The sequence below is a fragment of the Coregonus clupeaformis genome, chromosome 5 (assembly GCF_020615455.1).
Source record: "Coregonus clupeaformis isolate EN_2021a chromosome 5, ASM2061545v1, whole genome shotgun sequence".
Classification (NCBI taxonomy): domain Eukaryota; kingdom Metazoa; phylum Chordata; class Actinopteri; order Salmoniformes; family Salmonidae; genus Coregonus; species Coregonus clupeaformis.
In genome coordinates, this window is record NC_059196.1 from 14,393,659 (window position 1) to 14,419,928 (window position 26,270).

At 42.0% G+C, this 26,270-nt stretch overlaps 1 protein-coding gene across 2 annotated transcripts; it reads right to left on the reverse strand.

The window, feature by feature from the left end:
- Nucleotides 1-1,604: 1,604 nt before the first annotated feature.
- Nucleotides 1,605-25,115, reverse strand: prx (periaxin). Of its 2 annotated transcripts, XM_041874818.2 has the most exons (7): nt 24,884-25,115; nt 16,413-16,468; nt 16,186-16,293; nt 14,883-15,005; nt 14,551-14,707; nt 13,889-14,082; nt 1,605-13,797 (listed from the first exon to the last, which is right to left on the reverse strand). In XM_041874818.2, the coding sequence occupies exons 1-7, from the start codon at nt 24,939-24,941 to the stop codon at nt 2,293-2,295; spliced, it is 12,201 nt and encodes a 4,066-aa protein (XP_041730752.2). In that variant the 5' UTR covers nt 24,942-25,115; the 3' UTR covers nt 1,605-2,292. The 2 variants fall into 2 exon arrangements, with proteins under 2 accessions (XP_041730752.2, XP_041730760.1); XM_041874826.1 differs by lacking the exons at nt 1,605-13,797; nt 13,889-14,082 and having other exon boundaries at nt 14,223-14,707; nt 24,884-25,109.
- Nucleotides 25,116-26,270: the final 1,155 nt, after the last annotated feature.

The window sequence follows — 26,270 nt, forward strand, 5'->3', positions numbered from 1 at the left end:
CCTACCTCAGTCTTCTTGAGTACCACAACACTCCAGTTGACAAATTCAAGTCACCAACCCAGCGTTGATGAGCCACAGACTTCGCTCAATCCTTCCCAACACCAACCAGCAGCTGCAGCTCGAGGTCGTCAGCACAGGAGGTTGGTGGTTCTTAATTGGGGAGGATGGGCTCATGGTAATGGCTGGAGCAGAATAAGTGGAATGGTGTCAAATACATCAAACATATGGTTTCCATATGTTTGATGCCATTTCATTTGTTCCGTTCCAGTCATTATTATGAGCCGTCCTCCCCTCAGCAGCCTCCATTGGTCGTCAGCTACAGTACAAGGAAGTAAATGCAAAATGTGCACAGAGACAACAACAGAAAAAGGGATACTATGACAGGTCAGCTAGACCACTGCCACCACTGCACGATGGAGAGTCAATCAGAATCCAGGAGCATGGCTACTGGAAACCAGCAGTCGTCATCCAGCCAGCTGACACTGAACGGTTGGTCGTATCATGTCCGCGCCGCAGAAGGAGCTACTTTTTATAAAGATCCTGTCATCCTGCATTTATTATTTTTATACAAAGTGTGCAATACAAGACAGTTAGGGTTAGGCTTAGGGGAAGGGTTAGCTAACATGCTAAGTCGTTGCAAAGTAGCTAAAAAGTGGTAAGTAGTTACAAAAGTTGCTAATTAGCTCAAATGCAAAAGTTGTCTGTGATGAGATTCAAACACACAACCTTTTGGTTGCTAGACGTTCACGTTATACGCCCTCCCTCCCTCGTTTTGTTTTTGCCTTAAGTAACCTTCTGTATTATATAACCATACCAAACGTAACATATCATACTAATTTAAGTATACCGGATTTACGTTTACTATGTTACGTCTAGTCTATGAAACCAGGCTGATGGAGAAGGACCATCTCATTTCAAGCAAGGACATTTCCATCCGTTTCTCTTCTCCCTGACTCTCCTAATTGAACTTTGAGCTTTTTCCAAAAAGGAGGCAAGAGAGGACTGAGGAGAGAGGATGCAGGACGTGAGAAAATCTAATTGATAAAAGGCCCATGACAATGGTGTGACAAGGTGTTGAAATATGTTTGAATTGTCTGCTGTATTTGACAGGAGAGAGTGCTGTTCGCCTAGAAAGACAATAAAATGGAAGACGATACAACTTTTGTATTTTTCTTAAGAATATTAAGATTTATTAATAATATGATCTCTTAACAACATTATTTATAATGCCACTTGATAACACTTTGCTTTGAAAACTGCTTATTGTGAAGCCATATGCACTGAAAACAAGCTAATCAAAGAGGTATTTGTAAAAATCTCTCTATACATATAAATACTGTTAAACTGTGTTATCTGCTCATGAACATGTTCTCTCCTTGTCATGCACCATTCTACATTGTTATTTCTAATTTTCAGCTCCAACAGGCGTTAAATCTGGTTAATGAAAACTTGTAAACTTGTTTGACAGAGGATTGCTGAGACTCTTCACATGCAGTTTAGCACACGCATTGAATTGCTACTTTCTAACTCACCAAAAAAGAAAAGGAAAAATAAACAGTCTCAATGGAGACATTGAGACATTGTTTTGTCCAAGAGGTTTTGCATTCATTTTGAAATATTTCAATTAAAGAGAGGACATTCTGTTTCTTTAAACCATGGCTTAATATCAGATGATAGTTTCCTATTATTTTAGGTTTTGTCTACTTATCTTGATTCCCATAGAGAGTGTTGAAATGTATTGCATTGTAGAAGCCTTTAATCTTACATTTCAATGTATGGTATAATTACAAAAATCAGAAAGAAAAAACAAGCTTAAGGAAGTCAATGATAAAACCACAAATCTCACACCATCCTCAAGCCTCAGATACATTAACACAAATCACTAATATCCTTATTACTATTCCTATCATCAGTAATATGAAAATAATTACATGTTTCATTAAGGGTTACTGCTGAAAGCAGGCAACATATCAATGTATTTACATATAAATTGCTTTTGGTAAATTGGTTTGTGTTCTTTGTCAGTCTAATTCTACAATCATGCCCAAGTAAATGTCTGTAAATAAAATGGGAAGGCATTGAAAATAGACATTTCCTTTCAGAAATTAAAATGTGTGGTATTTTTGCAAAAAAAAGATATGAACAACAACACATAAGGAATTGACATTCAGATTTAAACCAGTAAAACTATCAAAGTTGATAAAGACTAAAATAGAAAAAAAAACGTGGAGGAACAGTTACAAAAACAAACGTCACATCAGGACAGAGGAAAAATATATTACTCTTCGGACTTCAGTAATTACAATGGGATAGCGATGTGTGGGTTTGACCAGTTCTGGACTCTGTTACCGTATGTTTTGTCGTCTTTGTCACCACGGTTACGGTTCCCTCCTTTGTTGTGGTTACATTCTCCTCAGACACCTCCTGGGTGGAGAACCCCATGCTAGGCATCTGGAGCCGGAAGGTACCAGCAGTTTCATCTACACCCTGGCACTGGAGCGAGGATCTGCTGCCCTGGGGAGAACCTTCTGGTGTAATGTGGAGGATTCCTGTTGAGTGGGGTTTCAGGTTGAATTTGGGGGCCTTGAACCAGGTCGACTGCTCTCCTTCCATCTCCATCTTGCTACTCTCAGCCTCTGCCTGCCCCCTAGACTTTCCTGGTACAAGGCCAATGGAAACCATGGGCGTTGGTGATTCTGAACTATCCCGATCTAGCATTTCTGTCCTGACCGAAGAGGACACCACATTGTCTTGAATTTCCTCCTCTCCTTTTGTGGTCTTCTTCTTAAATCCCGAGAAGGACATTTTGCCTGATTTCACTTTCACCCCCTTGGTTTCTCCGTCAGTTCCTGAGGACTCCTTGACAAGCTTAGTGCTCATTTCAAGGTCCTCTTCTCCACTGCCTATTTTTGAATATGGTGAGGAGAACTCTATCTTTGGAAGCTTGAGCTTCCCAAACTTAGCTTTATCCTCCTTGGATCCATTCTGGAATGTTGGATCCTTCTCACCATTGAGGCTGGAACTAGACTCCTCCCCTTTTAGGGTTACATCAAATGAACCTGTTTTGCCTGGAGAGAAGGTGACTTTGGGCATTTTTAGCTTTGCAACCTTTGACTTGTCTTCTCCATCCACATCTCCTTCAATGCTCAAAGCAGCACTCTTTTCCTTGGATTCTGACTTTCCAAACGACGGCTTCATTTTGATCTTTGGCATTTTGATTTTTGCCTCTCCAGACTCTACATTTGCTTCCCATATAGTGGACATAGTGGAGTGGTCTGTTTTGGGATTCACCAAAACAAATACAGCTTTTTTAACTTTGGGCATTTTAGGGCCTTCATTCTCAACCTCTGGGTCCTTCAAATGTACTCTAGCTTCAGGTGAAGAAATAGCAGGTAAAGCCACCCCAAACCTGGGTATTTTGATTTTTTGTCTTGTACCTGTATCTACCCCATGGTCCCCAGCTTGAGATGCTCCAATATCAAAGTCTATTTCTGATATTTTGGGGGCTTTGATTCCAAGATTAGGTAATGTGAATCTATTCTCTATGCTGGCATCTGTGCCAGTGGGCTCGGCAGAGTCTTGTTTGCTCTTCAGCCCCACAGAGGGTAGAGTAACCTTTGGCATTTGAAACTTGATACCACCTTTGTCTTCTTGTTGTCCGCTGTTGATTTGTGCTCCTCCTTGGCCTGTTACTGAAGGACCTGAGCTCTCCACATTAGGGAGTTTGAATTTGGGCAATTTAGCACTAATCTCTGGACCATGAAGTTCACCCTCTTGACTGGCTCCTTTAGATACTGAGAAGCCCACATCTGGGAGGGAGATGTTTGGCAACACAGAACCACCTGGCTCCGCATCTGCCTCCACATCTGCACCTTTGCCAAGCTTTGTCTTCATAATCATACATCTACCACTGACCCCTTCCTTCTCTTTCCCAGTTTTATTTGTGGCTGCATCTAATGCTTGATCTCCAGTGTGCTTCATTTTTGGCATTCCAATTTTGAATTTCGTGCCTTTGACTTTTGGCCCCTTAACTTTGGTACCAGAAGTTTTAAGGTCTAAGTCAGGCAACTCTATTCTTTTTCTGTCCTTCTTTCCCTCAGCTTTGTGGAAGCCTATATCCAGCTCCAGATCTCCTTTTGGGCACTCTATGTCTATTGTTGGCATTTTAATTTTCATCTTATGGTCTCCCTCTGAATGTGAACCAGTTTTGTCTGAACTTTTCCCATGAACCTCAGCTCCATGGTTGGGTTTTCCAACATTCATGTCCAAATCAAGGTCGGGAGTTGTAAACTTTGGTAAACCAATCGAAGGCATTTTAATCTTTCCTTCTGCCTCAGCGTTGGGCTGTTTGATTTCAGCATCAATGTCACCAGATTTTCCACCACGCATTGTAATATCTATCTTTGGCAGTATGATTTCTGGCATCTTATATCTTCCACCCTCATCTTCAATTTCCAATTCAGGTGCATTAACATCTCCAGTTTTTCCTTTTGGAAGTGATATGTCTACCTTTGGCATTTTCGTATGTGGCATCTTGAATTTTCCTCCTTCGACTTCCATTTCTGGTGCTCTAATTTCTCCAGACTTTCCTTTCGAAAGTGAAATGTCTACCTTTGGCATTTTGAATTTTCCTCCCTCTGCCTGAATTTCCATCTCTGGTGCTTCAATCTCTCCAGTTTTTCCTCTTGGAAGTGATATACCAATATTTGGTATTGTCATATGTGGCATCTTGAATTTTCCTCCCTCTCCCTCAATTTCCAAATTAGGTGCATTAACATCCCCAGTTTTTCCTTTTGGAAGTGATATATCAATATTTGGCATTTTCATATGTGGCATCTTCAATTTTCCGCCCACTCCTTCAATTTCCATCTCTGGTCCTTCAATCTCTCCACTTTTTCCTTTGGGAAGTGATATATCAATGTTTGGCATTTTCATATGTGGCATCTTGAATTTTCCTCCCTCTCCCTCAATTTCCAAATTAGGTGCATTAACATCACCAGTTTTTCCTTTTGGAAATGATATATCAATATTTGGCATTTTCATATGTGGCATCTTGAATATTCCTCCTTCTCCTTCCATTTCAATTTCTGGTGCACTGATGTCTCCAGACTTTCTCTTTGGAATTGATAAGTCTACCTTTGGTATTTTCATATGTGGCATCTTCAGTTTTCCACCCTCTCCCTGAATTTCCATGTCTGGACCTTCAATGTCTACACTTTTTCCTTTGGGAAGTGATATATCAACATTTGGCATTTTCATATGTGGCATCTTACATTTTCCACCTCCTCCTTCAATTTCCATATGTGGTCCTTCAATTTCTACACTTTGTCCTTTGGGAAGTGATATATTAATATTTGGCACTTTCGTATGTGGCATCTTGAATTTTCCTCCTTCGACTTCCATTTCTTGTGCTCTAATTTCTCCAGACTTTCCTTTCGAAAGTGATATGTCTACCTTTGGCATCTTCAATTTTCCGCCCCCTCCTTCAATTTCCATCTCTGGTCCTTCAATCTCTCCACTTTTTCCTTTGGGAAGTGATATATCAATGTTTGGCATTTTCATATGTGGCATCTTGAATTTTCCTCCCTCTCCCTCAATTTCCAAATTAGGTGCATTAACATCACCAGTTTTTCCTTTTGGAAGTGATATATCAATATTTGGCATTTTCATATGTGGCATCTTGAATGTTCCTCCTTCTCCTTCAATTTCAATTTCTGGTGCACTGATGTCTCCAGACTTTCTCTTTGGAATTGATAAGTCTACCTTTGGTATTTTCATATGTGGCATCTTCAGTTTTCCACCCCCTCCCTGAATTTCCATGTCTGGTCTTTCAATCTCTCCACTTTTTCCTTTGGGAAGTGATATATCAACATTTGGCATTTTAATATGTGGCATCTTGGATTTTTCACCTTCTCCTTCCATTTCAATTTCTGGTGCATTGATGTCTCCAGTTTTTCCTTTTGGAAGTGATATATCAACATTTGGCATTTTAATATGTGGCATCTTGAATTTTCCTCCTCCTCTTTCAATTTCCATGTCTGGTCCTTCAATGTCTCCACTTTTTCCTTTGGGAAGTGATATACCAATATTTGGCATTTTCATATGTGGCATCTTGAATTTTCCTCCTTCCATTTCCATTTCTGGTGCACTGATGTTTCCAGACTTTCCCTTCGGAATTGATGAGTCTACCTTTGGCATTTGAATTTGTGGCATATTGAATTTTCCTCCCTCTCCATGAATTTCCATTTCTGGTCCTTCAATCTCTCCAGTTTTTCCTTTTGGAAGTGATATATCAATATTTGGCATTTTCATATATGGCATCTTCAATTTTCGACCTCCTCTTTCAATTTCCATGTCTGGTCCTTCAATCTCTCCACTTTTTCCTTTGTGAAGTGATATACCAATATTTGGCATTTTCATATGTGGCATCTTGAATGTTCCTCCTTCTCCTTCAATTTCAATTTCTGGTGCACTGATGTCTCCAGACTTTCTCTTTGGAATTGATAAGTCTACCTTTGGTATTTTCATATGTGGCATCTTCAGTTTTCCACCCCCTCCCTGAATTTCCATGTCTGGTCTTTCAATCTCTCCACTTTTTCCTTTGGGAAGTGATATATCAACATTTGGCATTTTAATATGTGGCATCTTGGATTTTTCACCTTCTCCTTCCATTTCAATTTCTGGTGCATTGATGTCTCCAGTTTTTCCTTTTGGAAGTGATATATCAACATTTGGCATTTTAATATGTGGCATCTTGAATTTTCCTCCTTCCATTTCCATTTCTGGTGCACTGATGTTTCCAGACTTTCCCTTGGGAATTGATAAGTCTACCTTTGGCATTTGAATTTGTGGCATATTGAATTTTCCTCCCTCTCCATGAATTTCCATTTCTGGTCCTTCAATCTCTCCTGTTTTTCCTTTTGGAAGTGATATATCAATATTTGGCATTTTCATATATGGCATCTTCAATTTTCCACCTCCTCTTTCAATTTCCATGTCTGGTCCTTCAATCTCTCCACTTTTTCCTTTGTGAAGTGATATACCAATATTTGGCATTTTCATATGTGGCATCTTGAATTTTCCTACCTCTCCCTCAATTTCCAATTCAGGTGCATTAACATCACCAGTTTTTTCTTTTGGAAGTGATATATCAACATTTGGCATTTTCATATGTGGCATCTGTAATTTTCCACCTTCTCCTTCCATTTCAATTTCTGGTGCACTGATGTCTCCAGGTTTTCCTTTTGGATGTGATATATCTACATTTGCCATTTTAATATGTGGCATCTTGAATTTTCCACCTCTTTCAATTTCCATGTCTGGTCCTTCAATGTCTCCACTTTTTCCTTTGGGAAGTGATATACCAATATTTGGCATTTTCATATGTGGCATCTTGAATTCTCCTCCCCCTCCTTTAATTTCCATCTCTGGTCCTTCAATTTCTCCACTTTTTCCTTTGGGAAGTGATATATGAAAATGTGGCATTTTCATATGTGGCCTCTTGAATTTTCCTCCTTCCATTTCAATTTCTGGTGCACTGATGTCTCCAGACCTTCCCTTCGGAATTGATAAGTCTACCTTTGGTATTTTCATATGTGGCATCTTACATTTTCCTCCCTCTCCCTGAATTTCCATGTCTGGGCTTTCAATCTCTCCAGTTTTTCCTTTGGGAAGTGATATATCAACATTTGGCATTTTCATATGTGGCATCGTACATTTTCCACCCCCTTCTTCAATTTCCATATGTGGTCCTTCAATCTCTCCACTTTTTCCTTTGGGAAGTGATACATCAACATTTGGCATTTTCATATGTGGCATTTTGAATTTTCCGCCCCCTCCTTCAATGTCTATCTCTGGTCCTTCAATCCCTCCACTTTTTCCTTTGGGAAGTGATATATCAACATTTGGCATTTTCATATGTGGCATCTTTAATTTTCCACCTTCTCCTTCAATTTCCACCTTGGATACATCCATTTCTCTATGTTTTCCTTTTGGAAGTGATATGTCTACCTTTGGCATTTTAATGCCAGGCATCTTGAATTTTCCACCCCCTCCCTCAATTTCCACTTTGGATGCATCAATGTCACCAATTTTTCCTTTAGGAAGTGATAAATCTATATCAGGCATTTTGATGTTTGGCATCTTAAATTTGCCCCCCTCCCCCTCAATTTCTGTTTCATGCTTGACTTTAGGCAGAGTTACATCTAGATCAATTTTGGGTGCTGATACATCAATAGTTGGCATTTTAGGGATTTTCAGGTTTCCTTCATAACCTCTGATGTCAGCCTCAGATACATCCACCTCAGCCTTTGGGAGTAACACTTCTCGCTCAGATGTCTTGGCAGCTGGCAAGGATATCTCCACTGATGGCATTCGGACCTTTCCTTTGGTATCTAGTTCAGCACTGGGCCCACTCCTGTCAAAGTCTGTCTCCTTTGAGCCAAACCCTGGCATGGAGAACTTGGGCATTTTGATTGTAACATCGGGTGCATGAAAGCCACCTTTCCCTTCCATTCCACTATCCAATGAGGCATCTATCTCTCCCTCTGGTAGTTTACCTTTAGGAGATGACTTCTTAAACTTTGGGAATTTTAGTCTATATTTTCTATTTGTTTTGTCCTCTGGATTTTCTACACTGATCCCTGGCTTTGGAATGTCCACTTTCCCCTTTTTTGCCTTGATTTCTACATCAGGGCTGGCTATTGATACATCTTTCTTAGATATTCCAAATGTTGGCATTTTCATTTTGGGCTTTTTTAGTTTACCTTTTATTTTTCCATCTCCGCCTATTTCCATTGATGCTGGTCTGTCCTCACCATCCACTCGTGGGGGGCTAATATCAATATCAGCCTCTGTGCCATATCCTTCTAGGTTTACATCTCCACTAGACTTTCTACCAAATTTAGGGAGAGAAAATCTTGGCATTTTGAGAGAGACATCTGGCATGTCAAAACTTGACCCAGAGGATGGCCTACCACCTTCTGCTTTTAGTAGCTCCATCTCTTCCCTATCATTTTCTTTAGCTTTTGACAGCCCAAAGTCTAAGTCAACCTTCGGTGCAGATATGTCTACTGTTGGCAGTTTAACAGTTGGTAACTTGACTCCACTCCTACCCTCTGCTTCAATTTTGGGCATTTCAAACTTCCCCCCTTTGACTTCAAGGCCTTCTTTGACATCACCCTCTGGGTGCTTCATCTTTGGTAGTGACACATCAAATGAGGGCATATGAAACTTTCCTCCTTTTCCAGTATGTCCTTCAATGTCAGTTTCTCCCTCTGCTTTTCCTTTTGGAAGTGAAATATCAATTGTTGGAATTTCAAACGTTCCACCTTTGGCTTCAGGGCCTTCAACTTTGACTTCACCCTCAGGTAACTTAATTTTTGGAAGAGAAATATCAAATGAGGGCATGTGAAACTTTCTTCCTTTCCCACCATGCCCCTCAACCTCAGTATCACTTTCTGCCTTCACCTTTGGAAGAGAAATGTCAATGTTAGGCATATGTATTTTACTGCCTTTCACGTCTGGACCCTCTAATTTAATGTCACCATCTTTTGACTTCATTTTTGGTAAGGACATGTCAATTGTGGGCATGTGAAACTTTCCTTTTCCCCCCGAATGTCCTTCAATGTCTATTTCCACTTCTGTTTTTTCTTTTGGAAGTGAAATATCAATCTTTGGCATTTCAAACGTTCCACCTTTCACCTCAGGGCCTTCTAGGCTGACTTGTCCTTCTGGTGTCTTCATTTTTGGAAGCGATATATCCAATGCTGGCATTTGGAACTTGCCTCCTTTTAAAGAATGTCCTTCAGTGTCAATCTCACCCTTTCCCTTGGGAAGGGAAAAGTCCATTTTTGGTATATGAAACTTTCCTCCTTTGACGTCTGGTCCTTCTAAACTGACATCTGGTTCTGGTGACTTAATCTTTGGAAGGGAAACGTTGAATGTTGGCATATGAAATCGTCCTCCTTTTCCAGACTGTCCTTCAATATCAATTTCCCTCTCAATTTTTCCTTTGGGATGTGAAATATCAGTCGATGGCATTTCAATCTTTCTCCCTTTGGCTTCGGGGCCTTCTACTTTGACTTCACCTTCAGGCAACTTCATTTTTGGAAGAGAAATGTCAATTGAGGGCATGTGAAACTTGCCCCCTTTGCTTGCATGTCCCTCAACCTCAAGATCTCTTTCAGTTTTCCCTTTGGGAAGAGAAATGTCAATGTTAGGTATATGTATTTTGCTGTCTTTCCCTTCCGGTCCCTCTAGTTTGACGTCACCCTCTGGGAGCTTCATTTTTGGTAGCGATACATCAAACTTGGGCATATGAAATCGTCCTCCTTTTCCAGAATATCCTTCAATGTCAATTTCTCCCTCTGCTTTTCCTTTTGGAAGTGAAATATCCATTTTTTGAATTTCAAACTTTCCACCTTTGGCTTCGGGGCCTTCTACTTTGACTTCACACTCAGGTAACTTAATTTCTGGATGTGAAATGTCAAGTGAGGGCATGTGAAACTCCCCCCCCCCCTTGCCACCATGCCCCTCAACCTCAAGATCACTTTCTGCCTTCCCCTTTGGAAGAGAAATGTAAATGGCAGGCATATGTATTTTACCATCTTTCACTTCTGGCCCCTCTAATTTGATGTCACCATCATTTGACTTCATTTTTGGTAAAGACATGTCGAATGTGGGCATGTGAAACTTTCCTTTTTTCCCCAAATGCCCTTCAATGTCTATTTCCCCTTCTGTTTTTCCTTTTGGAAGTGAAATATCAATCTTTGGCATTTCAAACTTCCCACTTTTTACCTCAGGGCCTTCTAGGATGACTTCACCTTCTGGTGTCTTCATTTTTGGAAGTGATATATCCAATGTTGGCATTTGGAACTTGCCTCCTTTTCCAGAATGTCCTTCAGTGTCAATCTCACCCTTTCCCTTGGGAAGGGAAAAGTCCATTGTTGGCATATGAAACTTTCCTCCTTTGACGTCCGGTCCTTCTAAACTGACATCTGCTTCTAGTGACTTCATCTTTGGAAGGGAAACGTCGAATGTAGGCATATGAAATCTTCCTCCTTTTCCAGAATGACCTTCAATGTCAATTTCCCTCTCCATTTTTCCTTTGGGAAGTGAAATATCAGTCGATGGCATTACAATCTTTCTCCCTTTGGCTTCGGGGCCTTCTACTTTGACTTCACCTTCAGGCAACTTCATTTTTGGAAGAGAAATGTCAATTGAGGGCATGTGAAACTTGCCCCCTTTGCTTGCATGTCCCTTAGCTTCACCTTCCATTTTTCCTTTTGGAAGAGAAATGTTCATCGTTGGCATATTAATGTTCTCCCCTTTGACTTCAGGGCCTTCTAGGCTGACTTCAGCTTCTGGTGTCTTCATTTTTGGAAGTGATATATCGAATTCTGGCATTTGGAACTTGCCTCCTTTTCCAGAATGTCCTTCAGTGTCAATTTCTCCCTTTCCCTTGGGAAGGGAAAGGTCAATTGTTGGCATATGAAACTTTCCTCCTTGGACTTCTGGTCCTTCTAAACTGATATCTGATTCTGGTGACTTCATTTTTGGAAGGGAAATGTCACATGTAGGCATATGAAATTTGCCTCCTGCTTCAGAATCTCTTTCAACATTGATGTCACCTTCCGCTTTTCCTTTTGGTAGTGAAATGTCAATTGTAGGCATGTGAACCTTCCCTTCTATGTTGACCTTACCCTCTGGTGACTTCAATTTCGGGAAAGAAATGCCGAATTTGGGCATCTTAAACTTGCCCCCTTTACTGACATGGCCTTCAATGTTAACTTCTCCCGCTGTTTTGCCTTTTGGAAGGGAAACATCAATATTTGGCATCTCAACCTTTCCACCTTTCATTTCAGGGCCTTCTACTTTGGCTTTACCTTCTGGTAACTTCACTTTTGGAGGAGAAATGTCAAGTGAAGGCATGTGAAACTTTCTGCCTTTAGATGCATCTCCTTCAACACTGATGTCCCCTTCTGTGTTTCCTTTTGGAAGTGAACAATCTATAGTGGGCATATGAAATGTGCTGCCTTTCACATCAGATCCTTCTATTTTTATGTCACCCTCTGGTGACTTTATTTTTGGAAGCGAGACATCAAATGAGGACATTTGAAACGTCCCTCTTTTTCCAGAATTTTCTTTGGGAAGTGAAATGTCTACTTGTGGCATGTGGAAGTTTCCTCCTTTTACTTCAGGCCCTCCTACATCGACTTCTGTTCCTGACGACCTCATTTTTGGAGGAGAGATATCAAATGTGGGCATTTTGAACGTTCCTTCTTTTCCTACATTTGCATCAATATTGACTTCACCCTCTGCTTTTCCTTTGGCAAGGGAAATATCAAGTGTGGGCATTTCAAACTTTTCCCCTTTCAATTCAGGTCCCTCTAAACTGGCATCACCCTTCATTTTAGGAAGAGAAATGTCACATGAGGGCATTTTGAACTTGGCTCCTTTTCCAGAATGTCCCTCAATGTTAATATTCCCCTCTGTTTTTCCTTTAGGGAGAGGTATGTCAATAGAGGGCATTTGAATTTTGCCACCCTTCACTTCAGGTCCTTCTACATTAATTTCTCTGTCTGATGACTTCATTTTTGGTAGAGAAATGTCAAATGTGGGCAGCTGAAATGTACCTCCTTTTCCTAAATATCCTTCAATGTCCACCTCACCCCCTGCTTTACCTTTTGGGCGTAAAAGGTCAACTTTTGGCATGTTGAACTCCCCTTTGACTTCAGGCCCCTCTATATTCATGTCCTCCTCTGAGGACTTGAATTGTGGAAGAGAAACATTGAAAGTTGGCATTTTGAACTTGCCTCCCTTTCCAATGTGTCCTTCCACATCAACATTGGCTTCTCCTGATGTCATCTTTGGCAGTGAAATGTCAACAGTTGGTATGCTACTTTTTCCACCCTTTTCTGGACCTTCAATATCCATTTCAGATGAGCCAATCTTTGGTAATGAGATGTCCATTTTGGGCATGGATATATTTGACCCTTTAAAAAAGGGTCCCTCTATCTCGTCTGGCACTCTATGTCGGGTGTCCAGCTGTAGATCGATGTTGGGTGCAGAGATGTCAATAGCTGGCATTTTAATGCCAGACAGGCCTGTTGACCCTTCAACTCCTTCAGCTAAACCTTTTGCTTTTATCTCACCATCAATTTCATCAGAGTGACGGGCTGAGGAGAGTCCTAATGAAAGCTCTACCTCTCGGTGCATAAACTTTGACCCCTCCTTGACTTTCACTTCTGGTTTCGGTAGGTCAACATCCTTGTTTCCAGATGGCAAACTGAATTCCACTGAGGGTGGTGTGAATTTGACATCAGGAGGTTTCAGCTCCAGGGACCCTCCAGACAAGGCAGTGTCCGATTTTGTCTTTTTTGTTTTAGGGAAATGAATTCCAAACCTGTGGCCCTTTCCTTTGACTTTGACTTTAGCTCCAGGCACATCTGGCAGGGAGACATCTGCCTGTCCCTGTGGTTGTGTCATGTCAACTTCTCCTGTAGCCTCCTCAGCACCCTTTGCTTTCATCTTAGGACACCTTAGCATCCTCTTCTTCCTGCCAGTGGCGACCACTCCTCCATGCTGCTCAGTTCCCTCTGCCTTCCCATCCTTCCTCAACTTGAACTTGGGGAAGGCAAACTCCACGTCAGCGGGGTTGAGCTCCACCTTGGAAGATGATCCCTCCATCTCCAACTCTGCTCCAGTGCTCCCTTTCTTGTTCTCCTTCAGCCTTTTCAATCCAAAACGTCCTCCCCTCTTTTTCTTCACTTTGAAAGGTTTGATGCTCTTGACACTCTGCAACAGAGATACAAGTATGATAATCTGGAATACCCAGTTGTATATCTCATTGTCAAATTGGCAATTAGAAATATTATCATAGCCGTACCATATTCTGCATCTTGGTTTTGGGTCCTTTCAGTTCCAAGCTGGTGGCGCCAGGGTGCATGGTGACATCAGCGCCAGCGATGGTCCTCTTCAGGAAAAAGGAGACTTTATAAGGCTCTGCACACTGCAAGATCTTCAGGGCATCCTCATACTTCACATTGTCAAAGTAGACTCTTGCACTGAGCAACTGATCTCCTGCAAGGACACCAACCAACCAGACAAAAGTTAATATGCACACAGCACAAATGATATCAAGAGAACAGGGGGAAATATTGAAGTCTTATAGTTGTGGTTTGCTTTTGACAATCAAAGGAAGGATATGAAAGGACATGGCATTTTGATGTTTCCATTTTATTTGCACAAGATAATGTACAGTATGCACGTCAGAACAAGGTGATTGATCAATGACATTACTTACAATAAATTACACAGTACACTTAATGGAAGTTATACAAGGAAGGGATACAAATGGGGAGAAACAATATGGTTTCAACATTGCATTTTATCAGTTATTTCTAAGTATGGAATGAATTTATGTTCGAATAGTTTACTGTTTAACATTCTCATTTCTATTTTATCTATTAAACTAGACCATAACTCATTTACCTCAGCTGTGTCTCATAGCTTTATATTCATGCAACTCTAATTTCCCCATCCAGTTACCTTGCTGGAGGCTAAGATGCTTTGCTGCAGTGGAGTCTTTAAGGACGTCCTTAATGAAGATGCCTCGCTCCCCTCCACCTGTGACACTGTAGCCGCTGGCTCCAGCCTCAGCCTCTGTCTCCACCACAACCTCCACCACCTCAGATGCAGTTTCCTCCTTTAAAGACACACCAGAGGAGAGGGTTTCCTCACAATTCTCTTGTCTTCAAATGTAAACAGTAGAATGGCATGCGATTCTGAGCGTTTTCTAGGCTTGTGTAAATATCTACAGTGATATCAGCAAACAACATGGTTACTGTTTCATGAGTATTAGTTGTTTCTTGGCTCTTTACCACTGCTTGGGCCTCTGTTGAGGAATCCATCTCTGCTTGGGCCAAATGAGAGGTCTCTTTCAGGTGGCTTCTCTTCAGACTCAGCACCTGCTTCAGCTCTGCATGTAGTTTCTCTTTCTGAACCTAGAAGGAAGGAAGCATTGTGTCTGTGTTGATGGCTCAGTTGATTGGACCGTAATAGTAATGACAATAGTTCCATTATGGGTTCAAGTCCTGCATGGGCCACATACAATATAGGTCATTGTGTGTTAACTGTAAGTCCTTTGGATAAAAGTATTTGGCAGGTAAATTACCTTGTAAGCATAGGGGATTGAACCCCAATGAGCTTGATGCATGTGTGTGTGTATGTGCTTGCACCAACTGAATTAGCCAATTAATGCTTTGGGATATGGAGAGAAAATACCCATTAGGAATTGACAGAATACCTTCATTATAGCCACACTCATTATGAGATTAGAGCCATTATTTCTCTCATCACATGGGCTTGGACATAGGAATATTACATACTCTATAAGCTCTATGTTAGCTGCAGCCCTGACCCCAACCTCACTGACTGAAGTACAATGACACTGTCAAAACCTGCTGAAGTCATTCTCTCCCCTGGTCGCTTCTCTCAACATAAACAACCATTCATTTAGCCAAGCTCAGCAGAGATGCCACTGTTTTCATACAGCAGGTGGCAGGTCACAGTGGCAACAACAATTGACCTCTTGTGTTTGCACACCTCAAAATATGCACAGGTGTTGGGGACTAGAGGATATGTCGTAAACATTATTATAATGCATAATACTGTTGTCAATTCTGAAATGCTTCAACATTTTAAAAAAATAGGATATACGAGTGATATGAAAATATTATACGCCAGTGACTGCATGTCCATAAACACACAGTGTATTGTTTTATTTTCTTATTAATATTTAGACCCCTCCCATGTACTTCATTCCGAGTACCAGCTCCTCCCCTCAGACGCTATAGGGTCCATACATGAAAGCTGAACAGGTCTAAGCACTCCTTCATTCCCACGTCTATCATAAAGTGAGCTGGGTTAGTACGCCATGGACAGAATGTAAGGGAAATGTGCAATATGTATTCTGTATGTGACTGTCTGAGAAGTGTACAATGTGCATGACAGGGGTAACATGCAATGTTTGTATTATGTTGAGTGTGTAATGTACAGTGTCTATTTTGTATACAGCAGTACTGTGTGTCTAAGACAATTTCCCCCTCTGGGACATTAAAGTACATCCTATCCTAACCTTCCCTGGCTTGAGTGTGTTAGGGTATCCAAACAGTCTCCACTCACCACTCTCTCTGGGCTCTCCTGGTCCTCTGGGGAGGCACTGTGGTGAGGGTTGGTGTGGGGGGCAGTGGGAGGCCTGTCTGAAGGGGGAGAACGCCTTTTGTCTTTCACCTGGCTCAGTAGAGGAGAGACCAAGTTCAGCAGGTTAGTAAATGGCACTGCAGTACACCACCTCAGATATGGTAAATAGCATTTCTGGAACAAGTGAAAGCCAGATAGTGGCTACTCACGGCTGGTTCTCTGGCCTGGGTAAATACATGACTTTCTTCCAATTCTCTGTCAGAGTCTGCAAACAGAAGGAGATTGTGTCAATGTTGGCGTGTTATGCACGGACAGAGGACAAATCAGAGATCTCAACAAGACTATATCACTTCATAGATATCATCAATGGCTTTACTTTGTCTTTTTTGACCCCACTGCTACATTGGCATGACATAATGTCATGGATACAGTACATGGATACACACATGCATGTAAGATTATACATTCTCTATTTAATTTGTTTTTGCTTGACGCAGGTATTGCGGCATTCCCATGGATTTCCAACCATTTGATTTAGTGACCGGCCTCTCAGACTGCGGTGCATTGCTATGGCACTCTTGGAATTATTTCCATGGTTTTGCATATCCCTGCACCACCCACCCTAGCCCTTCAATACCCCTCTACTTATAGGTAGGAGGCACTTGACTTTTTTTCCACTATATGGTTTGGTCCCCAGCAATGTCATGCATGCCCTACCCTTTTGGTTTCATGTGATGGCTTTTTGATCAGTCTTGGCGTGTGTGTTTATGTGTGTGTGTGTGTTTATCAAGGGGATCCAGTATTCAGTGTCAGCATACTTCTCATGCCTCTATGGGTGGTGTCAGAGTGTCGGGTATCTCAGCCGGTCATGAGAACAAATTACAGAGATTCAGAGTGCTCCTGTCCAGGATAGCTAAATGTTGTGAAAGCAGGGACACCCGCCTTGGATAGAATGCTTCATGAGTACTGGACATTGCAATAATAAGGCTGTTACGCATCTGATCTTTTAGGATCTGTATAATGTTAATACCAGTATCAAGAAATAGCTAAATGGATCTAACTTCTTGACATAGCTAAATTAAACAACTTTTGAGCTGATTTAAAAACATTCAATACTTAGCACATGTCCATAATACCCAGGTAAAGCAGAGTTCAAATTATACCGTGACATTCGGGGAGGTCTTTATGTTTTTCATGGGACTTCCTACCGTATGTGTGCATGAGCTTGACATTTTTTGATGGGCCTAATCGTAAAGACGTCATTTACATTTTTAACGTTAGAAATGTATGACCTTTTAATGTGGCATGAACACATGAACACAACTAGTCATGATGTTTTCATCTGATTGTCAAACAGTGCACTGTCCACATTATTTTATTTTTTTAAACCATGACACAGAGGTGGGAGTGTTTGTTTAATTCGGAATAAGCGTTTATTTTAATATTTGCCACTGTAGCAATAGGCTACAAACTGCATTTTAAACAAATAGGGGAATGGTTAAATTAGCATAATTTGTGTATGAGTGAAAGAAGCAGCTGGCCCAGAGTGCTCCCTGCTCTACCCTGTGAGTGCTCCACATAGCTCAGACCACTTTCTTTATATAGAGCCAGCTCTCTCTGAGCCACATCTGCATGCTTACTACTGACTGACCTATATGGCATGGATCCCTTCCATTCAGCTGAGAGGGACCTGCAGACTACAGTCCAATACAGAAAAACAACCTAACCTCCAATCTGGCAACCCATCTGTTTAATTTCGCATTATGGGATTGTAATTATGTTCAGTGGTAAATTAACAGGTTTCAAATGAACATTGGAGAAGGATATGGTACTGTCTGTGTGCGTTTGTGCTCATGATATGTTCGCTGGTCAAATCTGGTGTCCTCAATGTTCTCAATGTTTTTTTAAACTCATTGGTCCTATACATTGAGACTTTACACCTAATTCATCTAACAGGTTCTCAGGATTAGGTTTTCCTCTATTAGATTTGATAATGAAGTAATAGACCTTGACTTGGGGGTCAGCTATTTGCTTCTAGGATATGGGAAAGGAGAGGACAGTTCACTAACATTCTCCCAACATCAAACAGCCTGATCCCAGACTCAGCAGGGTGTCAGTCAGGACACTAGTTAGGAATGGGATAAGAATGGGATCTTGTGATGTGTGCCTTTGTTTTTGCCGGATTGTGCAACAACAACAATGCCAGAGTAATACAAGTAAAATCAGTTATCTAATCTCCAATTAAGCAATATCTAATCCAATTATAATTGAAATATGTTTCTATTTGGCTATACTGTGGAGTGGTTATGAAGTCAGGTTTATGTCATGGAACTCAACTATTGTTCCCATTGGTATGGTACTTTGCATTGCTTTCATAAATGTACCCTTTTAAATATACCTGCACAAACGAGTTCTTTGCATAGACCTACCATTTTCCATCATAGTGTTTGATGCTGGAATTGTCTTTCTGAATAAGAATATTGTTCAAGGCAAAGAACTACAAGCAAATAGAACAAACACCCAGATCAAGAGAGGTCTCAGGGACATGCTTTCAGCAGTGGAGACCAGGCTGTTTCACTCACAGCGTGTCAACAAATACACAATGTGTGTGCTAATATGTAGTAGGAAATGGGCCTAATATATTCACCTTAAGAATATTTAAATGTCCCCACATACAGTAAACATAGCTTTGATAGGAAGCGCTGTGTGTCTTGTTTGCTCTGTATATATTTAGCAGCAGTTGAGTCCTAGGGGCGTCCAGGTCAGTCACTTTGGACACTGATTTGGCTAGTCATCTAGACACCATGTCCAAATACTAATGGAATTCTGCAGAGGATAAATTGTGTTTGTTTTCTTCATCTTTTGGAAAGTTGCAGTAATTGGGTTAGCGACTAAGCAACTAAAAGAGCATCCTCCATAGTGGCAAGAAAATCTATTTCACTTGGACTGAAAACATTAGAGAGTCATCTACAGTAACCATCACATTGACAGTCTTCCACCAGTTACCCCATATGTACAGCCATAGTATGTAGTATTAAGACACACACAGAGCAGCTACAGACCTGCTGTGTGGAGAAAGCTAACCTGATTGGTGTTAATTCAATGAGTGTCATGAGACCCAGGATGACGAGAAAGGACCCTTTGTGTACGCTGTTAATCAATACTATTCCTGTAATAAGTTGACGTGCAAATATATCAACCAAATAGAATCAAGATTTACAGAGAAAAAGTGGTTAGTGTGTGTACGACTCAGGGATAAAGTTATTCTAAAGCAATTTAATTTGGAGAAACAGTTTATTCAAACAGTTCATTGCCATGGCACATTATGATTCATGAACAGACCTCATAAAACTGCTACAAATAGATTTTAGTGTTACCAAATGCCCCCATATGTTTTCGTCAGTTATTGATCTCTACCTTCCCATGAAGATGGACTACTTCTAGTAGAGGGGACCTATGCCAGCTTGAGTTGTGGTGAAAAAATGCAAAACACAATGTTCACTGCTGGACGTTGTCAATTCCCTGTTTATCATGGGAGTGAAGGGAAAGCCCTACTCGGCATAGCTGGCATTCCCAGAAATGTCTGAGACTTTAAACAAAACAGATTATTTTTGGTTAAAGAAAACTATCCAGGACACTTTTGAATGTCTAAAACTAAACCGAAAGTATGTAGAAATTCTAATGGAACTATACGTTTTCAAATAACCACTTTTTCTGGGCCACAAATTGCTTTTGATTAACAAATCGGTCCGTAAAAAAATATGCGCAACCCTCCGCTGAATTTTGAAATGTGGCCCTCGAGCCGAAATGATTGCCCACTCCTGCTATAAACTGTTCATTTGGACCACACTGTGTTACTGTTATACCATAAGGTACAAAAATATACCTCAGACACAATATCCTATTTAAAAACCGAACATTATGAAACAAGAGACATCTATAATTAATTGTGGTGTATTATATTCTTCACTAGCAGTTGCCTTGGACTGCTAATAAGTCAGCATGTGGACAGAATATGGTTTCAGTGTCTGTGTGACTTGTGAATACATACATACATACATGTCTGGCCTCCTTGTAGCTCAGTTGGTAGAGCATGGCGTTTGCAACACCAGGGTTGTGGGTTCGATTCCCACGGGGGGCCAGTTTGAAAATGTATGCACGTGACTGTAAGTCGCTCTGGATAAGAGTGTCTGCTAAATGACTAAAAATGTAAAATGGTCTAAACATGGAGGTAATCAGTCCTATGACGCTAGTGACAGGTATAGTATAGCAGTACCCAACCTGGATTCCTAATGCATCATGTGCTCCCTGAATATAAATCAGACATTAGAGTCTTTGCAGAGTCTGTAGTCTCTTCAGAATTGTAAGGTGGATACAGGTAATGCACAACCTGAATATACAAAACTAACATGTAACATTGACCTGAATATGGGATTGTCTTGGCCAGTCACGGTTATTAAGGCTCCTCATCCAGAGATGTCTGTCTTTGAAGAGGACTATGGGAATGGAAGTCCAGACATAGAGAGGGTCTTCTTGTCCTTTGAAAGCTCAGATGGAGAAATCAGCCACACCCTGAGGCGGACAGGAAATGCCTCTTTGTAAACAGGAAACCGGGATACTTTGTGAGATAAATACTCAACAAGGAGGACAGACACAAACAACCCTCCTTTTCCCATGATAATGTCAAATACAGCACTGTTGGGTGATAAATAAATGTATTCAAAGCACTGACATTAATCTTAAATCCAGCTTTTATCTGTGTATTTTGATGGCAGTTTCCCTGTGTCAAACTGTGTTTCCTTCTGAGTTTCCCCAGCTTCCTCCAAATCGCCCAACCGCCTCTTGACCCTGCTACTTCCTGGTCTACTACAGACCCGCCCACTGCTCAAGAAACCTGTCGCTAGGAAATTGTCATAATTCATTTTCTTATACACATTAATTCATACTAACTCTGTCACACTCCCATACAGCTCAAACAGGATAGGATTCCTGTGATATTATACCCTGGAATCCTACACTTTCCCAGTAAATAAAAACTCCCATAAACGCTCATATTTACATAAAAATCAGTCTTATGATATATCTATAAGCCTCTGGCTTAGCTGAATCCACAGCATTGTAGGGGGTAAGATACAGCCTATTTCAGACTGGATTTGGGGAGGGTTATCTGCCTGCATTACACTCCGCTAGCAGTGGCTTAAACATCTATCTATAGTATATCAACAACCTTCATAACAGGTCCCTGCAGTGATAATAACTCCAGAGCAGACTGTCCCCCCACCCCCATGGATGGTGCTGGTGTCCCATTAACACATTTGACCCCCCAGTCCTCAGAGGAATGGCAGGGGGATCACTCACACAGACATTCAACACATGCCATCAAAGGGAGGAGCGGGCTTTGGGAACACACACAGTTCCAAATCAGATAGGAGTTTTTACCGAACATCCTAACGAGCAGCCATATAAATTGTTACATTCGTTGGCTTACATAGATTTAGAAAATAAACGTAACCTTAAAATTGTTAAGGTTTTTAAACCTGAAGAGTGTTTTTAAATAGCTACATTAAAAGATTCCCAAAGCACACATTAACACCTCTAAAATGAGCAACACATTCAAATTTTTCCAAAGCACAAGGTCACCAGTGGCCTGAGAACCAGAGGGAGGAAAAGTAACTTGAAAGTAACTTTTAGATAAGCTTATTCTTTTACATAATACTTATATGCCTGTTACTGTCATTCCAACCTAGCCTTAACTCTGGGTTGGTCTTGCCCTCCATAGCGTGTTTACCATTCTACCCACCTTGCCATGGCATACCAAGCTGTTGGGCTGGGGAGCAACACTCAGATCCTGTGACCGGCTGGTTGCAGCTGTTGCCCGTGTGTAAAATTAAGACGGAGTGTTTGAAACAATCGCGTGCTGCTACCTCATCAGTAGTCTATGCAAGCGGGAACAGCAGCAGGCAGCAGCAATCCACAACGACCATGCTGAGCATATTGTATGGTAACATAGCCCTATGCTATCAACAATACAAGTGGCGTTTGTCCTTCTAAATGGCCTGTGCACTTATCCAAAAAAGAATAGCTATGTTCTCAATACCTAGCAATGTGCAGTCTCCAGACTTCAGTCTGTGCTGCACAACACAGTTGGACAAACTTTTTTATAAAATAAGGGGGGGAAATAATATTCTCAAACAACAATACAGATAACTAGTTGAATAAATATGACATGAACAAGACTAAAGTATATTACCACCAGTAATCTTGATTCCATTCTGCACTATGTACAAACAGTTGAACAGCAATAACACAGAGGTTAAAAACAGTCCTGCCACTATCCTAACCTGAGATACTTGCACCACCGGCACCTACCCACTGCAACAATCCTCCTCTTCCATATGCACTGTCCACAAACTCTCAGATCTAAGACAATTCCACTGTAGTGAGATTGAGACTAATCCTACCTGGTTGATACTGCTGTCACAGTGTGCTTCCTCCCTGGGTAGAGGTGAGAGATTCACCTGGTAGAAGATCTGAAATCACACACTGTTCTCTGTCAAACTCTCACTCACTCTCTCCTGATCACCCTGTTACCAGCCAGCATGTCCCTTCACTGAAACCTCAGTTGGGAAATCTGGACAAGCCCCATGGCATCTCTAGGTGGGACGTAACGAGAGCACTGATTGGACAAGGGCAAAGGGATGCCCCCATATTAGGAAGGTGAGGGGCAGGACTATCAAGATAGGGGGAGGAGGAAGGTGCCAAAAACTTTGACAGGACTCAGTCAGATTGGCATGAGCTTTCTCCTGCTGCAGATTTGAGAAAAAGACAGGAGACTACTCTTCTTCAGTGACATGTAAACTGCCTGCCTGGCTGCTGGTGACATTTAAATTCCCTGAGGAGTCAAACAAAGTGGAGGAATAACAAAAGGAATTGTTTTGATCTGGGATAGCGGAGCTGCTGTTGTGGGGCTATTTTTATTCCTAGAGCTCAAAATAAGAACAGGCCTTGGGTCTTAATTTAGAGAAAGTGTGACTCTTCTGGGGAGAGCAGCTGTTGTTGTGATTTTAACACTGAGTGTACTGTGCGTATTGATGGCCTGTAATAAACTGCCCTGCTGGCAGAGCTGAGGTAGTCAAAGTGAGTGCTGTGGTGGTTAGTAACCACCATGCCTGCATAGACATGGAGTGATAGCCTCCATTCTGCCAGCTGGACCCCCATGTGAGCCACACAGGTGGTCCCAGTGAGCCCAGACCCTGGCCAGGGACACAAGCCCGCCGCTGGATGTTGCCAGGGGGATCAGGCCGCTTGCATTGTGTTAACGCTGTCATTGTTGCATTCCGCCACTAACACAAAACTAGGATTTAGACAGGGGGGCTCGGAACATTAGGGGGTGAGGTGAGGTGGGCAGCTGGCTTGGCACAGAACAGAGTGTCCCAGTGGCCCAGCAATCCCCTCGTGTCAGCGGTTCGCTGTGCCAGGGCCAGGAAACCGGAGCAGGCTGGCTGCGGGGGGCTACAGGGGAAAACAACCCCACTGGGATCTGGGATGGGCTGTGCTCTGGGAACAGCTGCAGCCCATAGTATTGACTGACTCCAGAGGTTGGTCACATGTGGCCTCATGATGGCTGTCTGGTCTTTAACAGTGTGTGCTGTGTGTGTGTGTGTGCTGTGTGTGTGCTGTGTGTGTGTGTGTGTGTGTGTGTGTGTGTGTGTGTGTGTGTGTGTGTGTGTGTGTGTGTGTGTGTGTGTGTGTGTGTGTGTGTGTGTGTGTGTGTGTGTGTGTGTGTGTGTGTGTGTGTGTGTGTGTGTGTGTGTGTGTGTGCGTGTGTGTACTGAAAAAAAACAGAGACCGAGCGGACACAAGCCCAGCATCTATAGATGATGGGATGAAAATCATTTCTTCAAGCTAGCTAACATGACTGCACTTTGTGAGGGCAGAAACCCAGACATTTTATATGGTAAAACTAATATGAAATGTAAAAACATGGCAACCAGAAAACATAAATCTGCTGAGCATCCCTTCCAGCTGTGGATCCCTGTCTCAGACCAGGACAACAACATCCATCCATTTAGGAAGACACAGGCAGGAAACAGATCTCAGTAGATAAGCCAGCACAGACGTCATATAACACCAGGAATGTCTGCCAGATAAGGTTATACTAACTTAACACAACTGTCAGCTAAACAATGCTCATATCCTCTTCTCATTTCACCTTGATCTGGCCCTCCGTCTAGGTATATTTATAGTCAAGAGATTTGGTGGGGAACCACTCTTTAACATAAATAACAAGAGCAAGAGATGGAATTTGGCTGTGATGTTTCTGAAGGGAGGTCAACTGGAGTGGGAGGGGTTGCTAGTGCTACCACATAGCACGGCATTGAAGCAAGTCTATGGTTAAAACTAAGATTTTTTTTTAGTTGCATCTCTTCATAAAAAAATAACATTCCTGTGAAATAAAAGCAATTTTGGAACACACATTTCCCCAAATAAAACTAGATTGGATTAGCCAATAGATTTGATTCAAGACAGAATAAGTCAATGATGTTGTTACTCATCAATATTGTGTCACCAGAAACTCATCTATTGAATGCAACTCAACAAAGCAATGTCTATCACTAGGAACCACAACAAGGCTAATGAACAGCAGATCCCTCATCACTCGTCCCCCATCCCTACTGACCTGCATTGGAAGAGGGTGTCCAGGTGACTCTGAATATCCCACGCAGACACTCACACATGGTCCAAATAGACACAAACCCAAAGAGCACACACACACAAACACACTTGACACACTGAGAAACAAACAAAAAAGAGAGATGGGTGCAACTGGATGGATAGATAATTATCTGAAGGTTAGCACTCTGTCTGTCAGTAGGCTGGTAGAAGACCTGGCTGTTTCTGGGCTAGCGTGTAGAAAGAGGGTCCCAGGCTGGGAGAAAGAGAGAGAGAGAGAGAGGGATAGATAGAGAGGGAGGTAGGTAGGGAGGGAGGGAGGGAGGCCGACAGGAGCGAGACGGGACAGAATGGGGCCGCTTTAGCCCAAGTTGACAGTCAGCAGTTTGGGTGTCCCCCTGGTAAAGCCCTGCTCTTTGTTCGGTGGTGGGATGGCTTTAGCCCTGGTCCAACACGGCCTTGTGAGCAGGCTTAGTGTTAACTGGACAATGGACACCATGTCAGACAGAGCTCAAAATCAGCCACAATATAATAAAAAGAAAAACACATTCCCCTTGCCTGGCCTGTGGTAAACAGGCCAACAGGTATCTTAGTAAGATTATCATACTGTACAGTCAGTCACACACTACTACCACTACTAACAGAGCTATGAGGCAGGAGGGACAACTTGAGAACTTGGGGAAAGAGTTCAACAATCTTTTTCAAGCTTCATTCCAAACAATGTAATTACTTCAGAGGAACCGAGAGTCCTTATAAATGCAATGAAGTACTACCAGAGCAAATTGTTGATCATGTAAGTTATCTGAAGCATACCCACTGGGCACAGATGTCAGTTCAAATAGCCACCCTTTGCCTTGATGACAGCTTTGCACACTCTTGGCATTCTCTCAACCAGCTTCACCTGGAATGCTTTTCCAACAGTCTTGAAGGAGTTCCTACATATGCTGAGCACTTGTTGGCTGCTTTTCCTTCACTCTGCCGTCCGACTCATCCCAAACCATCTCAATTGGGTTGAGGTCGGGGGATTGTGGAGGCCAGTTCATCTGATGCAGCACTCCATCACTCTCCTTCTTGGTAAAATAGCCCTTACATAGCCTGGAGGTGTGTTGGGTCATTGTCCTGTTGAAAATAAAATGATAGTCCCACTAAGCCCAAACCAGATGGGATGGCGCATCGCTAAAGAATGCTGTGGTAGCCATGCTGGTTAAGTGTGCCTTGAATTCTAAATAAATCACAGACAGTTTCACCAGCAACGCACCCCCACACCATAACACCTCCTCCTCCGTGCTTTACGGTGGAAACTACACGTGCAGAGATAATCCGTTGAGCCACACCGCGTCTCACAAAGACACGGTGGTTGGAACCAAAAATCTCCAATTTGGACTCCAGACACA